General features: G+C 40.2%; 2 protein-coding genes across 3 annotated transcripts; both read left to right on the top strand.

Annotated features, from left to right (window-relative positions):
* The first annotated feature begins 7,365 nt into the window (after nt 1-7,365).
* LOC139405827 (nuclear receptor coactivator 7-like) lies at nt 7,366-11,556 on the top strand. Its single transcript, XM_071148262.1, has 7 exons — nt 7,366-7,493; nt 8,384-8,530; nt 8,904-9,056; nt 9,203-9,298; nt 9,496-9,569; nt 9,959-11,155; nt 11,190-11,556. The coding sequence occupies exons 1-6, from the start codon at nt 7,425-7,427 to the stop codon at nt 10,092-10,094; spliced, it is 675 nt and encodes a 224-aa protein (XP_071004363.1). The 5' UTR covers nt 7,366-7,424; the 3' UTR covers nt 10,095-11,155; nt 11,190-11,556.
* Nucleotides 11,557-12,384: 828 nt separating this feature from the next.
* Nucleotides 12,385-16,074, top strand: LOC139390968 (adenosine 5'-monophosphoramidase HINT3-like). Of its 2 annotated transcripts, none has more exons than XM_071138404.1 (5): nt 12,385-12,736; nt 13,048-13,165; nt 13,281-13,350; nt 13,960-14,086; nt 14,900-16,074. In XM_071138404.1, exons 1-5 carry the CDS (start codon nt 12,599-12,601, stop codon nt 14,945-14,947), a joined length of 501 nt encoding a protein of 166 aa, XP_070994505.1. In that variant the 5' UTR covers nt 12,385-12,598; the 3' UTR covers nt 14,948-16,074. The 2 variants fall into 2 exon arrangements, with proteins under 2 accessions (XP_070994505.1, XP_070994513.1); XM_071138412.1 differs by having other exon boundaries at nt 12,561-12,736; nt 13,284-13,350.
* The last annotated feature ends 121 nt before the right edge of the window (nt 16,075-16,195 follow it).

The following is a 16,195-nucleotide window of genomic DNA, read 5'->3' on the forward strand; positions in this document are numbered from 1 at the left end:
CCTCTCGTATTATTAGACTTCTCCGTTTATACCAAGTTCGATCTCCTGCGCCTGACTTCCCTGCCACCAGCACGCACCCCCTTACAGTTTGGTATCGTCAACTGAGCTCTCAACACTTTTTCTACTGAAATGTGTCCCCTAAAAGTTATTTTGTAATCTAGGTTATGAATAGATTTATAAACCCCTTAACCTTCCAACAAAGTATGATTCTTTATTATTACTTATTATTTATCATTAATTTGATCAGCTATGATTACAGTCATGTTAGGTAATAACAACAGTATAATCTATATGTTTCCACAATTCATATAGATATAGAATTGAATTGACCCCCAAACATTACCTCAAACATTGGTAAACATGTTGGGGGAAAGTAAATTGCGGTTGCTCTCACATTTCAAAATACTGTATGGTTAGTTCTAAATGGGAAAATGACGCATGCATCGGCCTACTTAATTTCTTAGGAAGCCCCTTACCTCTGTGATCCTGAGAAGTGTAGAGTAGCACTTTACCACAGAGTGACTCTCTGCTGCATGCAAACTAGCATCCCTCCTAGGTCAGTGGAAGAAGTCTCTGACATCTCAACATCATTCATTAACTCACTTGACTCTGAAGGTTTTAAGTAATATCACTACCATCAAGCATAAAACCCTGCCTCCCGGGTGGCGCAGTGGTTAAGGGTGCTGTACTGCAGCGCCAGCTGTACCATCAGCTGTACCATCCCTCCCTAACCCGGCCTAGCGTCGTCCGGGTTAGGGAGGGATGTCCTTGTCTCATCGCGCACCAGCAACTTCTGTGGCGGGCCAGGCGCAGTGCGCGCTAACCAAGGTTGCCAGGTGCACGGTGTAGCCTCCGACGCATTGGTGCGGCTGGCTTCCGGGTTGGATGCGCACTGTGTTAAGAAGCAGGCTGGTTGGGTTGTGTATCGGAGGACACATGACTTTCAACCTCCCGTACGGGAGTTGTAGCGATGAGACAAGATAGTAGCTACTACAACAATTGGATACCACGAAATTGGGGAGAAAAAGGGGTAAAAAGCATAAAACCCTATTTTATTCTGCATTACACCAGACAATGAATGCACCACTGAAAGACACTAAAGTTTGTTCTTGCAGTGACATAATATTATTGCTAGATATAGACAGAACTTTAACAGAGGGAGGAGGGGAAGAGCGAGAGATAACGAGAGAGAGAGATGTGGTATTGATGAATTGCAATCTATTTGAACAGTCTGTAGTGAAGTTGGATTCCTTTCTTGTTCTCATTGCCCTCTCATCTATTAAATTCTATTTCAGATAATGACCATATGATAAACACTAATAGCATGAGGAGAATATGTTGTCCCCATTCTACCCAGGCCTCTTCCCAAAATGTACAAACTTTACTTGCCAACAGTACAATAATAATAATAATACATGGGATTTAATGCACTTTTTGAAAAACCCACAGACACTCACTGTACATGAAAGAGTATAGGACAAAAACAATAATAAGACAATAAAATGAATACAAGCTACTTAGACATTCTTTTTCCAGACCAAACTGGCTCAGCGAGCTTTGAGATTTGGCTTGGTCATAAACACATTTATTAATCTTGTGTAATGCTCTGATGCTATGTACAAACCCCCCCCCCCCCCCCCCCCACACACACACACACACACACACAACATGCACACGCATGCATACTGCCACCACAAACACACTCATACACACTTTCACATTCACCACATATGCTGCTGCTACTGTCTATTGTCTATCTGTTAACTATTCACATTATCCCTACCATCAAGGAACACCTGCTCTTTCCATGACATAGACTGGCCAGATGAATCCAGGTGAAAGATATAATCCCTTGTTGATGTCACTTGTTAAATCCACTTCAATCAGTGTAGATGAAGGGGAGGAGACAGGTTAAAGAAAGATGTTTAAGCCTTGGGACCATTGAGACATGGATTGTGTATGTGCGCCGTTCAGAGAGTGAATGGGCAAGAAAAAACATTTAAGTGCCTTAGGACAGGATATGGTAGTAGGTGCCAGGTGCACTGGGTTTGAGTGTGTTAAGAATTGGGTTTTTCACACTCAACAGTTTATCAAGAATGATCCACCACCCAAAAGCTTGACACAACTGTGGGAAGCATTGGAGTGAACATGGGCCAGCATCCCTGTGGAACGCTTTCGACACCTTGTAGAGTCCATGACCCGACGAATTACGGCTGTTCTAAGGGCAAAAGGGTGTGCAACTCAATATTAGGAAGGTGTTCCTAATGTTTAGTACACTCACTGTATGTAATTACATAGTTACTTAAATGATCTCGTACCCATGCACATTGACTCGGTACTGGTACTCCCTGTACATAGCCATGTTATTTTTACTCGTTTTTGTTATTCGTTATTCACTGTGTATTTTTTCCTCATGTCACTATTTATATATATGAAGCATGTGACAAATACAAGTATATTTGATGCTGACTGCAGCAGACTTGCTTTTCCATGGGAACAGTTTGCTGTGGTTTAGTGTATGAAGGGAAGAAATACAGGTGTCAGATCTTCATTTGACCAGTTTCGTCACAGGAGTAAAATAATCCTGCAGCAGGAGGACTTGATTATTTAAAAATGTGATATTTTTTATTGAGAAATTAGTCTTGGATAGGCTACAGTAGGCTATAGTTTAGGTGTAGCCTACAGCTGCATTTCATATACACTTCTATGGCATAGTGGAGAACAAAATCTATCTTGTGTTATTAAGCTATGTAAAACAACGGTTGTTGAAGTGCATGTACATTTGAATGTCACAGCAGTAGGACCTACAGTAGTAGCACATTTATTCTGTCTGGTTCTTTAGTGTTTAGCGAGCGATAGAGAAAGAAAGAAAACTGCAGGTTTTCAGTAAATATATGTAAATCAAGAGGCACATTTGAATTTCCTCAGGTGAAGGGAAATTCTCTGTAACCACAGAGTGATCAAATTAAGATAATACACCTGTACTTGCCTAGTTGAACCAGAATGAACACTGCCCACACCATTATTCTACCTCTTTACTTATCAAGTCTGGTTCAACCAGCCAGGCAAAAGGAATACAGTATTGGCAAGTTTATTTGCACAGCCATCTGAATGTTCTCTACATCATGGTCCTTTTGTGTCAACTCTCTTATTCAATAACTGCTGAAAGTGGTTGGATCTCTCATTGAGATATGTAGTGTAGTGTCATTTGAGTGAGTTTAAGGTAACCGGGTCAGGAGGAGGTGGCTGCTATTGTTGTCGTTTTACTGCTGCTCTGTGGGGCCTAGGACACTAGCCGTGCAGTTCTATGTCACCCAAAATTAACTGGTTCAACCCCAACAAGTTCTTCTCTTGTGCCTTATAGCAGGACAGGTGAGGGTGACTCCTCTCTATAATGGACCCAGAGTTGACTTGTAATGAAAAGTGTTCCCACTGCTGCAGCAAAACTATATTTAGGCCGACTGAAGGCCTACTGAAGAAAAAAGACAAACTTTATCACTTGGCCCAAATGTTAAACTTTTTGCATACGCTCTAAATGGGTACTGATCCCAAAGCAAAAGGTTACACATGAAAATCAGAGAGAGAGTTATGCATGTTTAGCTGCTAATAAAATGCATTTGTTACTGCATGTAGTTCGTTTGACTGGACTGGAACCTCTGGCTGGTGAAGGAGCCTAGCGGTTAGTGTTGAAACAGTACCCGATAGGTTGCTTGTTCGAATCCCAGAGCCGACAATGTGGAAAAATCTGTCAGTCCGCCCTTGAGCAAGGCAGTTAACCCCAACAACAACTGCTCCCCGGGCACCGATGACATCAATTAGGGCAGGCCCTGCACTTCTCTGATTCAGAGGTGTTGGGTTAAATGAGGAAGACACATTTCGGTTGAATGCATTCAGTTGTGAAGCTGAGAAGATATCCCCTTTCCCTAAGGAAATAATCAGTTTTCATCTCATACAAATGAATGTAGTCATTGTTTGTATTTGACCGTTGAATTGCTGTGTGCTTTTAGGTGGATAGTGCTTCTGCATTTCATTCAATCCTCATAAAATGGGTATATAGGAGGAAGAGACAACTCCGTATCAGAGGATGATAAATATAGTAGGAACGTTTTGTTTTACAGTAATGCAGTTCCTCTTTCTCAACATCTGTGAGTGAACAGGTGGACATCAGGCATCTTTAAAGAGGGCTGACACCTGCAGCTTTGCCCTTTACCAGTGAATGCTGTTTACTCTTTCAAAACCTTTTGAACGGTCAATATTCTCCTCACAATTTTGTTTTCACATGGTAGCCTAGTAATCCTATTAGTGCTCTGACACCTCTGTAGAGTCTGTGACCTGTGTGTGAACCCTACTGTAGAACCCTACTGTAGCTCTCCCATCCCAAATCAACTGTACACAGTTTACAGCAGGTAAGACTAACTGACGCAAGTTTGGGGTGATAAAGAAATGTTTTCTACTGTCTATTACCACTCAGATACGCACCACTATTGACATGAAAACACACAATATGGAATGATAACATCTGTGTGAAACAAGTACGTTTTTTTAATCAATAGGTTTCATAGATTGGGGTTGCGCTATACAACGTTTCAGTGGTTCTTACATGTAATATCCCTAGGTCCAGTCAAAGTCTCTGTGATAATGGTCTGATGAAGTGTCAAACTGTTTGTATTCTGGATGATAATTCCTCATCCTTCTGATAGAGGGCCTGCCACAGGGTCTACAGCAGTCTACCACAGCAAACCAAACTAAAGACATACCATGGGTTTCTTCCCCATCCCCCATCTAAATATACACATTTTCCTTAAATACTTATTGCCTGATTAACATTTTGTACACACTCCCAAAGCGGCCATTCAATTAGTTGCATTTAATAGTTAAATGCACTAAGGATGCCTTTAGCATGTCCAGGTCCATGTGAGATTTTCCCATGACTCATCTGGAACATGCTGAGGCAGAGAGCGGATTTGCAGGAATTGGAGGAGAGTTGAAGCAACTACAAGATGCTTCACTGCCAAGTGAAAGTTGTCTAACAGGTACAGTACAAACTGTAACTATTAAGCAATTGTCCTGGAAAGGGCACACACTATACCAGATTGATAGCTCAGTCTAATTTGTTTTATTTATATATAGTACCAGTAGATTACAGTAGATCTTTAATTGGATGTGATTCATGTTTTTCACTCATGGAAAAGTTGTCCATTTATATTTAACTCAATAAAATATATTTCACATAGTCATGTAAATGTACAACACCATCGATCCTCCATGTGTGTCTATAATCAGCCCCCACAAAGTCTGATATGGATTTCTTCCATCCTATGGTTGGCTACTGTTGTGTAACCTCTTGGCCTCCTCTGTGACCCCTGGCTTTATTTAGACAGAGTTTCCAATTTGCTCCTTACCCCTTCCTCTTGACCACTAACTCTTGGAGATTTAAAGACTCTGTACAGGGTCTGGATAGGTATACGCAATGTAGTGGAGGAGCTTCCACCTCACAGATCGGCACACCTTGAAGGGTAAGGAAGGTAGTCAATTGGGACTGGCTGTGTTTCACACAATAAAGTGCAGATTGCAATAAAACAAAAGTATCAGGAAAAGAGACAGATCGAAAAAGACAGTGTCTGTCAGCCAGACCTTTATTTGTTTGGAAATTAGCGTCTCTGCGACAGTGAATTGACACTGTCATTTTCTGACCCAGATTCAGCCCAGGGAGGCATACTGTAGCAAGTAAAGATAATGTGTCACAGAGGCTATCTAACGCCATTGTGAAATCCTCCATGTCAGGCGGCCTTGAAGGACCTTAAGGGAGGGTTTTATGGTGAAAGGGGCTTATCTAAGCTGTAACGCTGGAGTATAAGATGCCTGATGGCTGAGATGGGGTAGACATGCTGTTAAAGCACTGAGCCTCCAGACAATCCGCTCTAATTTTCACCATATCATCCTCTCTTCTTCACCTCCTTTTCCATCTCCTGCTCCTCCTTTCTACCCCAGCTACTATTCAGCATGGGAGTCAATTACAGCTTTGAAGAGTAAGTGACAATACTTACTATGGATACCAAACCTGGACACTTGATTTGGAGAAATAAGGGGTTTGTAAAGACAAATCTTGCCCTTTCTTTGCTAGGTTAAAAATTTAATTTAACAAGGGCAGTAGGAGCGATTTTGGTATTGCAGCTTTTGGGGGTTTTCTTGATTGGGAAAATAGCTAGGCCTATGTCAGCTTCAGCTCCAGCCTCTTCAGGTCTTGTGTGTGCTTTAGTCATTATTCATGCAGACCAGAGGCTATGTATGATCTGATAGTGGCATTCCAATGGGCTGTAGTCATGCATTTGGACCCTAAATGAGCTTTTTCCTGTAAGAGCTATTTCTGAAAAGTAGCTGAAAGACTTGTTTTTCCATGCAGAAATTGGTTCACTTTAGGCTTGTTTAAAGATTTCTGGCTTGTGGTTGCTAGATTAGATTGTGTTTCAATCATATTGCAGAGGAGTGTGTGGGTTTTTGGTGAAACGTATTACATAATTTAAAGTACATAAACAATATATTGATGTATGTGATTGCCTCCTCAGGGTTGAACTGATCCAAACCAAGGACAACAAAACGAGACACCACAAGCATCCCTGCCGTCTGGTAGTGGAGAAATACGAGCTAGCTGTGCTGTGCTGCTGTGCTGCCATAAACTGGGAGGTGAGTTCTGATTCAAGGATCTAAAGATGTGGCATTGCATTCAACGACCTCTATCTCTAAAACAATGAGAGCGGTTTCTCATTATAAAGAATGGATTAGACAAATTAACAAGTATGAAATAATAGATTTAAGCAAGTTTGAAACTATTTTTACTTGACATTTATACATCTAGGTTAGGTTTGTTGTGATGAAATATCTATGAAATATTGTAGCTTTAAGGCACATATTTGTTAGCCTGGGTACCAGTCTTCTTCTCCTAACATTCCACTCCTTGCCACTTCTTCTCATATGCTAAACATGTTTGGCAAATAGCACGGAGTACAAGGAGTGGAAGGTTAGGAGACACAGACTAGTACCCAGGCTACAGAATTGTTGGCTCATTGCCATGAGTGCAACAATGAGATATTTTGACAGTTAGCTCAAACCTGCCGGACACCCCATATATGGACATATGCCCCATAATTCAGTTTACTACAAGTGCCATCCTGTTTTTCGAGAAAGGAATCTGAAACACAAAACTGAGGTGGCCAATACGGTTTCCACAAGCAGGTCTGCTATCAGCCAATGAGATTTAGGGGGATGGAAGTTGAATGAAGTAAGAGAGAGCATTTGATGGTTGGGTATAGGTTATCAGTTCACACTCTTGCCTGTGCCTGTGGTACATACAGTATCATATACTGAGGCAACTGTGTTACATTATTAGTATACATGAGTTGTGTTTGGGAGGAATATTAGTAGACATGAGACCAATGCAGGAGAACATCAAGGTGCTTTACTTTGCAAACAAATGTCTGGAGCCATATGTAGTGGTGGGTTGCTAACTATACTCTTATTTTTGTGAATTGTAATGTTTAGTGTGAGATAATGTACTAGTATGAATGCCATTTTTATTTGTATTTTTTGAAATACCTTTAGTATGTATGACCCAAATATGTGAAGAGTAGTTTTAGGGTGGTGTGCAATAATAATCACTCACAGAGAGAAAAAGAGAGTGTGTTTTAACAGAGATGTGGCTGAGAAACTCACAGCAGAGAGAAAAAGAGAATGTGTTTTAACAGAGATGTGGCTGAGAAACTCACAGCAGAGAGAAAAAGAGAGTGTGTTTTAACAGAGATGTGGCTGAGAAACTCACAGAGTGAAAAAGAGAGTGTGTTTTAACAGAGATGTGGCTGAGAAACTCACAGCAGAGAGAAAAAGAGTGTGTGTTTTAACAGAGATGTGGCTGAGAAACTCACAGAGAGAGAAAAAGAGAATGTGTTTTAACAGAGATGTGGCTGAGAAACTCACAGCAGAGAGAAAAAGAGAGTGTGTTTTAACAGAGATGTGGCTGAGAAAATCACAGAGAGAAAAAGAGAGTGTGTTTTAACAGAGATGTGGCTGAGAAAATCACAGAGAGAAAAAGAGAATGTGTTTTAACAGAGATGTGGCTGAGAAAATCACAGAGAGAAAAAGAGAGTGTGTTTTAACAGAGATGTGGCTGAGAAACTCACAGAGCGAAAAGGAGAATGTGTTTTAACAGAGTTGTGATTTCATGTCCAAATCATCCCAAAGTGTCTGAAATGGATTTTGTACCTTAATAAAGTTACTTGAAGATAATTTGAACATGAAAGTGAAAAATTATAATACCTGGGACATATAAGTAATTTTGTAATTTTGGTGAACTTTCCCCTTAAAAGAGTTTGTGGTTATTTCCTTGCAGATTATCACAGGGAACGATTCAGTAAAGCCTCGATGGAGCGTGTGCAGCTCAGAGGAGGGTAACCGCTCTGAGGGCGAGGAGCCTGAGGACATACTTCCTGTTCTCCGAAACCACAGCCAGCTCCTCAACGACCAACACATCGAGAGTGTGAGTTACTTTTAAACTACACTACAACAAAACACTGTGGCTAATACAGTCACTTCTGGCATGTTTACAGAAATGTTGATGAAGGTGCTTTGTACTTATCAAATAAACCTAATGAAGTAAAGGAAAAGTAAAGCAATCATCTCCCAGCACTATATAGGCTACACAGCCAGCTCATGGGAAGAACATAGTGCTTTGGTTTGTTTGATATGTACAAAGCTAAATATGGGACTTTTTTTTGGTTCTTCAATTTATACTGAGTTCCTGGGAAAATAAAGTGCACATACTCATATCAGCATTACACAGCTTTGACATGTGAATTTAAATGGGACATTTTCTCATCATCCATCTCATCCTCTGTTTCTGAAACCCACAGCTAGCCAATCACATACCAGCAAGGACACAGGGGTATCCATGGAACCTGGTCTACAGCACAGCCATTCATGGCACCAGCCTGAAGACTCTGTACAGGCAAATGGCCCACATCGACAGTCCTGTGCTTCTGGTCATCAAAGACATGGAAAAAAAGGTAGACATCTCAACAACGCACTGTTCTATATGACTGACATCTATTGTACTGTTACATCCATGTACTGCTATTACATTGTTATTACATTATGAATGGGTCATACGATCCCAGTAAAATGCTAATAGGTTTGTTTTCCTCTCTCTCAGGTGTTTGGTGCCTTCTCCTCCCATCCCTTCAGAGTGAGTGACTGTTGCTACGGAACAGGAGAGACTTTTGTCTATAGCTTCGACCCTGCATTTAAGGTAACATTGCATACTGTTGTGTGCACGGCTTGTCCAAAATGGCATCCTATTCACTATATACATTTGACCAGAGCTTACCTTTGTACTATAGGGAATAGGGTGTCATTTCAGATACAGCCCCTGTCGTTGTAGTTAATAGGCTGTCTCTTGACTGTCGTGATGGGTGGAGTTAATCTGACACCTCTCTCTTCACACAGGCCTACAGGTGGAGTGGTGAGAACTCTTACTTCATCAGGGGCCATATGGACTCTCTACAGATTGGTGGAGGAGGGTAAGTGTTCAGAATTTTCTTTATCAGAAATACCGAAGCCTTTATCATCTAAAAGTAAATCTAGTTAGCTTCCACAAACTCATTGATGTCTACAGATCAGATTGGCTAAACCGCATCCTTTGGCTCTGGTCTGATATATACAGTGGGGCAAGCCACTGTCAGCCACCAATTGTGCAAGTCCTCCACCATAATTTGCAAATAATTTAATTAAAAATCCTACAATGTGATTTTCTGGATTTTTTTTCTCTCATTTTGTCTGTCATAGTTGAAGTGTACCTATGATGAAAATCACAGGCCTCTCTCATCTTTTTAAGTGGGAGAACTTGCACAATTGGTTACTGACTAAATACTTCTTTGCCCCACTGTATCTTTCTCTTGTTGACCTCTAGGGGGCTTTTTGGCCTGTGGCTGGATGCTGATCTGTACTACGGTGCCAGCTTCCCATGTCACACCTTCAACAACCAGCCCTTGTCCACCCAGCAAGACTTCACAGTGCAGGACCTGGAGGTCTGGACTGTCCAGTAAACAGAGCGAGACGCTGAGAGACTCAGAAGCGGAAAAGAGAGAGAGAAAAAAGCCAGAGCCATGTCTATCTATGGTTTACAACATGGCTTTACTTGTGTTCAGTGAGGTTTAGCCTGTGTTCAAGCTGTTAAAGTGCAGTAAGCTTAATATAGTAAGCTTGGTTTGTCCAATGACTGTATATATGAATGGACAACGCCATCGATCACGTGACACCAGTCATTCCTATGTGAAAACTCAATAGTGCATTTGAAGCCAAGGAAGTCCATTAAGATGGCGTCTCATGTGGGAGATTTACGTAGGCATTACATGCTAGTTTGAGCTACTCCAGGATGTGACGTTGCAGGCTAGCTCAGTGCTGCCCCATCTCATTGAGTATTTCATGTTAAAGGCAGAATGGGGCATGCTGCCATAGCTACTAAATTATGATAGTAACTTCTTCTGTGTGCGATTTTAAAATAATCGGTTCAAGCACATACATCTGGGGTAATAAGACATTTTTGTTTTTATTTGTTATTATATTTATACGAAGATTGACCATGAAGATTACCATCTTCCCATTCACTGTACTGGGGATCCTGTGTTTGGCAAATAATGCCTGCAGTACTGTGGTTGGCCTTGAATGAGAGGGGGCAGTCATTCACCCCTGGGTTTGTCACGTGTAAAACCTGGTCTAATGACTTTTAGGCTGGTTTTACCTGTGTTTTACCAGCGCGTAACCTATTATACCAGCATTAACTCAGGTTGTATCTGTGTTTTGCCTGGTTAACTGAGGATTGTATGGTGAGAGATAGACAGGCTGTTTATACAGTGTCCTACTGTTTGCTGCTCAATACCTGCTACTGAACAAGCTCTGTCCAAAACGAGCATTACAACTGGTTCTAGACATCTAAGCTGTAAACCCTCCATAAATCCTTTGTTATGGACAGCATTTACAAACCAAAGCCCATTTTAGAGTAATATCCTATTTTCATTACAATTTCCTCATAAGCTTTAAACTTTATAGAGGCTAAGATGAACACACTACTGTACTACCCAACTATTTTGTATTTATTTCTGTGTCTGTGTTACAAGGGTACAACATCAGATGCCCCGTAGGGATTCCTCACACACACAACACTCAGGTCTAGAAACAGCCACGGCAGAGTACTGTCTCTTAGAGCTGCTAAAAGTGGCCTCTAATGGTTTGTACTAAAGGTATGGGTTTAAATCCATGTTAAATGTTTTCTTACATTTCTAAAAGAGAATAATGAAATTTGTTTAAAAGAAAGAAACAGGATATAAGATGGACCAATTGTTTTAGTTTGGCGTCTTTTTCACATTCCTTTGTTTTTTATATTTGCTATAAAAAAAATATATAGATATATTTAAAGAAATGTTATCCAGTGAAGTATTTTGTTTTGTTTTTCTGTATGTGTGCTGTACAGTGCTGGCACTGTTAATGGCTCCTTATTAAAATTCTGCATTTCCAGGTGACAAAAAATGTGCTTTAAACTTGTGTGATTATGTGACGGATTGTTTTTAGATCAATAAGCATCATTGCCTGAAATAGTAATACTAATATTAATCTCATCAACAACAATATAAAAGCAAGATTCATGATAACAAAAGGACATAAGACATGTTTTAGATTTACCCAGTATTTTGAATGATCATGCTAGATGCCCAGTCATTTCTGTATGTTGAAATTAAGCTAGCAATAGGTAGTCTAAGGCCACATCAGTAATCACTCATTGTATGATTGGTTTTGAAAGAAATTATAAAATGTCACAGCATTAATTTACATGTTGCTGTACTGTCAAAGAAAGTATGCTTGCTTAATGAAAATGACACCTGCAATCTCAAAAGCAAGGCCTACATAGGATGCAGCCTAATGTACTTTCACAACAGCTAATGGGGATCCTAATAAGATACAAAATACCTAAGTTGAGCCCATCTTTATTACTGTAAACAGTAAGGAGGAGTTAGATTTTTAAAAAAGTTATAGGCTATGACCAGTAAAAAAAAATCGAGAAGTTAATCTTTATCGTTCTTTTTCTAGGTCACGAAAATGGCTTAAAAAATCCCATCTTTAAATAATTTAGGCAAATACAACAATGCAATATAAGCGTAGCATTGACATATACATGTTGAAGAAGTGGCAGAAAATAGAAAAGCATATCTGTTAAATGACCAAAATGTAAATATTTTATCTAGACGATTCAGTGAGAGAGGTGTTTCACTGCCACCTGCAGGTGGACATTCGTGCGCACTACCAAGTTGGGTAATTGTTTGCTTTACCTTTCGACTCACCACTTGTGTTCCTTCGTTGATAGGTCCCAGTCTCACCGACAATATGATTTCCACTAATTACCACAGCCACAAAGTGAAAATTGGCTAGGCATAAGGTTAGCAGGGTGGTTAAGGTTAGAGATAAGGTTAGGTTTAAAATCGCATGTTAAATACATTGTTGAAATGGGCGGGGTTTATGACTTTGTGGCTGTGGTAACTAGTGTCGACCAATAAATATGGCAACCAACGAGGGTTCTGAACCTGCAAATGTATATATTTCTAAAATAAACCAAGGTCAAGGCGAAGGATACGACAAGAAATGCATATTCTGCAAGGTTGTCAACAATGAGATGGGCACGGAGATTCTTCATGTTGTAAGTATGAGTGAATTATTGACACTAAACTAGCTAGCTAGGCTAACGTTACGTTAACTAACGTCGTTAGCTGGCTAGTTTAGCTGTCAGAAAACAGCGACGTTGATTACCACTGACAGTTAACGACAGGTCATTTGAGCTAATCCATTATCATCTTTCCATAGCTATGTGGAAACAATATACATTAATGATCCCAAAAATAGTTTTTAGACAGGTTAGCTTCCAAACTGAAAACAATGCTGATTGTGATTGACGTCCTAGCTGAACCAACTAGTGACCACCCCATGTGTTTGACTTCGTTTGCATGACAGGACGAGGAGGTCTCTTGCTTCAGGGACATCAAGCCTGGAGCTCCCCATCATTACCTGGTTGTGCCAACGAGACATGTTGGAAACTGTAAATCACTCAGTAAAGAGCATGTGTCATTAGGTATGCAACTTTAAAGGTGTGTGTGTGTGTGTGTGTGTGTGTGTGTGTGTGTGTGTGTGTGTGTGTGTGTGTGTGTGTGAACGTTAACTGATTATCCTGCTGTGTCTGTGATCAGTAGAGAAGATGGTGGAGATAGGGATGGAGATCCTTCAGAAGAACAATGTCTTAGACCTCAGTGACGTTAGGTATGACCACAACATTCTCTCCAGTCAATGTCACATGATTCAAATGAAGGAGTGTTTTTCAATCTTCAGATTGAATTTGAATTTTTTTCCCCCATGGAAAACATCTCAATACGGGTATTGTCACAGCCCTAATAACGGCTGTGACAATACCCGTATTGAGATGTTTTCCATGGGGGAAAAAAATTAATAGAAAGCAGACAGCTCTTTGGTTCTTTAAAAACCTGCTGTATGCAAACTATTGTATGATATAGCCTGAAAAATGAACAAATGTGACTAGATGATGACATAATGTATGTTTCCAACATTAGGGCTGTTTTCCAAAGTAAGTTAAATCCGTGTTGTGTGTTTGTTTCTTTGCCATGATACTGACGAGAGCCGCTATACTGGTATCGTCCCGGCCCTTTTAACAAGTGGCTCCAATTGTAAAGGCCAATTTATTTATTTTTGCTATACATGCATAGTTGATTGGTTTGACTTTATGAAATGACATACAATGGCAAATCACATTCAGCAGTCTGTAGAATTTAGCATTTTGAACATGTTGCTGTTGTCACAGCAGATCATGCAGAGACAAAGAAGCAGACAATTATTATAATTTTTTTTCTACAGGTTTGGCTTCCACTGGCCCCCATTCTGTTCTGTCTCTCACCTGCACCTACATGTGTTGGCACCTGCCAGTCAGATGGGCTTCATGTCCCGCCTCTTCTACAGACCCAACTCTTATTGGTTTGTCACTGTAAGTCTCTTTCAAATGGCCATTGTAGTACGGTAGCTGTCAGAATTTGTGATAAATGTTTCACAATTCCCCCCACATTGTTAGATAAAGGTGAAATAAATAAAATAAAAAGTCTGTTCTGTGATAATATTATCCACCTATTGAGTTCAGTGTTCGTACGGTACCAAAGTCGGGATAGAACAATAATTTCCCAAACATCAACTCCACTCATTTAGACTTGTCAGAGTAGCTTGTTAGCATTGTGTTTGGGAAAGAGGGCTCTTTTTTTTTTTTTTTTTTTAAACATAGTTAGACAGTCTAGATTGGCAGCTGATGAACAGCTCCATTGTTCCTCACTGTTCCAGCAGCTAATTTCTGCCACTCTGACTGTGTGTCATCTGTTAAGAGCCAGTCAGCCAACACTGATCTCTCACTGCATTATCACTGCCAGCTTTCATGGTCAATTAACTCCCTGTGGAGACTACTGGGCTGGGGAAATCTGTTGGGATGAAGTAAGGTGACTAAAGCCCCAAATACACTGGACTAGGAAACCTGTTTTTTTTTTCCTGTGTCTGCCTTCAGTGTGTATATGGGTCTTCCCAGGTTAAAGGATGGCCATCTATACAGTATGTCAGGGACACTCACTTCTATCAGTCTATTCCCATCAGGTTGGTTTGCAGGCATGCACCTCATGCAAGAGCTTTTGTTTTTCTACCTTTAGATACAATACATGAGCATGACAATGGACTGGCAATTCAGACATCAAAAAGACATGAAGAAGCCATGACTTGTCATTTTATTTATTCTTGTACTATTTGTGTTTGTCTCCTGCAGGCTGACCAGTTGATTCAGCAGCTGAACTCTAAGGGAGAGACCAACTGAGGAGTGGGTTGCAGTCTGGGCTGGTCCAGTGAGAAACAGGGTTACCTTACTAGTAGTGAAGTGAGCAGGTCAGGTCTGGTCTCCCTCCGTGGTTCTCTGTGTGAGTGTACTGTACTCCCCAGCAGGTTACAGTGAGACTAGTGATGATGATTCAACTCAACTAAGGTTTTTAATTCTAGTATCAAGCTGAACAGCCAAATCAGAAATTAAGCCAAATGTGTTTTCCTTACTTGTTATTTTAATTATTATTTTTTTTGAAAATGACCAATAGTTACTCTTTTTATTTTTTACCACAGAATATTAAATAGTAATGACTGGAATGATTTTGGGGTCAATTTCTGTTGGTATAGAAAGATATCAAAAGTGATACATGTTTGTGTTTAGGCTCTAGTATTAATGTAAAGAATGATTAGTAACGTAAAGGCATTCCTAAGTGATCATAACCAGGAGACCTGAGAATGGGATGTATTGGGACTGGGAAACCTACAGTAAGTCTCCATTGCAGGATACCTTTGATAAAGATGTCTAATGCATGTGCATTGTGCCACTGGCTGGCATCCCAAATGGCACCTTTTCCTATAGGGCTCAAAAGTAGTGTAATGAATAGGGCGCCATTTGCGATGCAGTCACTGTCAACAGGATCTTGTATTATGAGGTATAATAACTGAAAGCGGAGAAATATGATGAGAAGTATGAGCTCTTTTAGGCCTCAGTCAAGTGGTCAGAAAAGCAACTGTTTTGCATGAATGGTATTCAATCATACACGATCAAAGAGTAAAATGGAAGTGTACACTGGAGTGTGGAGGTTTAATATATTCACTGAATAATACCTACATTACTTATTCATCAAGGAGCTCAGTCATCCATAAACAATTGTTTCTTTAGTCACATTCTGTTAACACAATACTCTGCATTAATTGTGTTATTTTATTATGAATGTTGGCGAGTGATTCTTAATTTTGTTATGCACTACAGCCCAATGGAACACTCAACAAAGTAATGTATGTTTAGTGTATGCTGCTGCATGAAATTAAGAGCGTCATGTGTTTGTATTTATTGGTTGACATGTCGCTGTAAAATAATAATGGTGGTTCATGGTTAAATAAATGATGCATTGCTGCCTCCAAGTGTATCAGATTTCCTTCCTTGTCTCTTATTAATGGGAAACATCATTCAGTAACACATACTGTAAAGTATGCAGTATGACTTAGGCAGTATGACTTAATATGACCCTTTCTAATGCCTTTA

This window comes from Oncorhynchus clarkii, chromosome 3, assembly GCF_045791955.1.
Source record: "Oncorhynchus clarkii lewisi isolate Uvic-CL-2024 chromosome 3, UVic_Ocla_1.0, whole genome shotgun sequence".
Classification (NCBI taxonomy): domain Eukaryota; kingdom Metazoa; phylum Chordata; class Actinopteri; order Salmoniformes; family Salmonidae; genus Oncorhynchus; species Oncorhynchus clarkii.

Coding starts and splice junctions, on each gene's coding strand:
- LOC139390968 (XM_071138404.1), top strand. CDS start 12,599: ATGGCAACCAACGAGGGTTCTGAACCTGCAAATGTATATATTTCTAAA. Junction 13,166..13,280: donor TAAAGAGCATGTGTCATTAG/GTATGCAACTTT, acceptor GTCTGTGATCAG/TAGAGAAGATGGTGGAGATA. Junction 14,087..14,899: donor ACTCTTATTGGTTTGTCACT/GTAAGTCTCTTT, acceptor TGTCTCCTGCAG/GCTGACCAGTTGATTCAGCA.
- LOC139405827 (XM_071148262.1), top strand. CDS start 7,425: ATGAGACCAATGCAGGAGAACATCAAGGTGCTTTACTTTGCAAACAAA. Junction 9,299..9,495: donor GCTTCGACCCTGCATTTAAG/GTAACATTGCAT, acceptor CTCTTCACACAG/GCCTACAGGTGGAGTGGTGA. Junction 9,570..9,958: donor CTACAGATTGGTGGAGGAGG/GTAAGTGTTCAG, acceptor GTTGACCTCTAG/GGGGCTTTTTGGCCTGTGGC.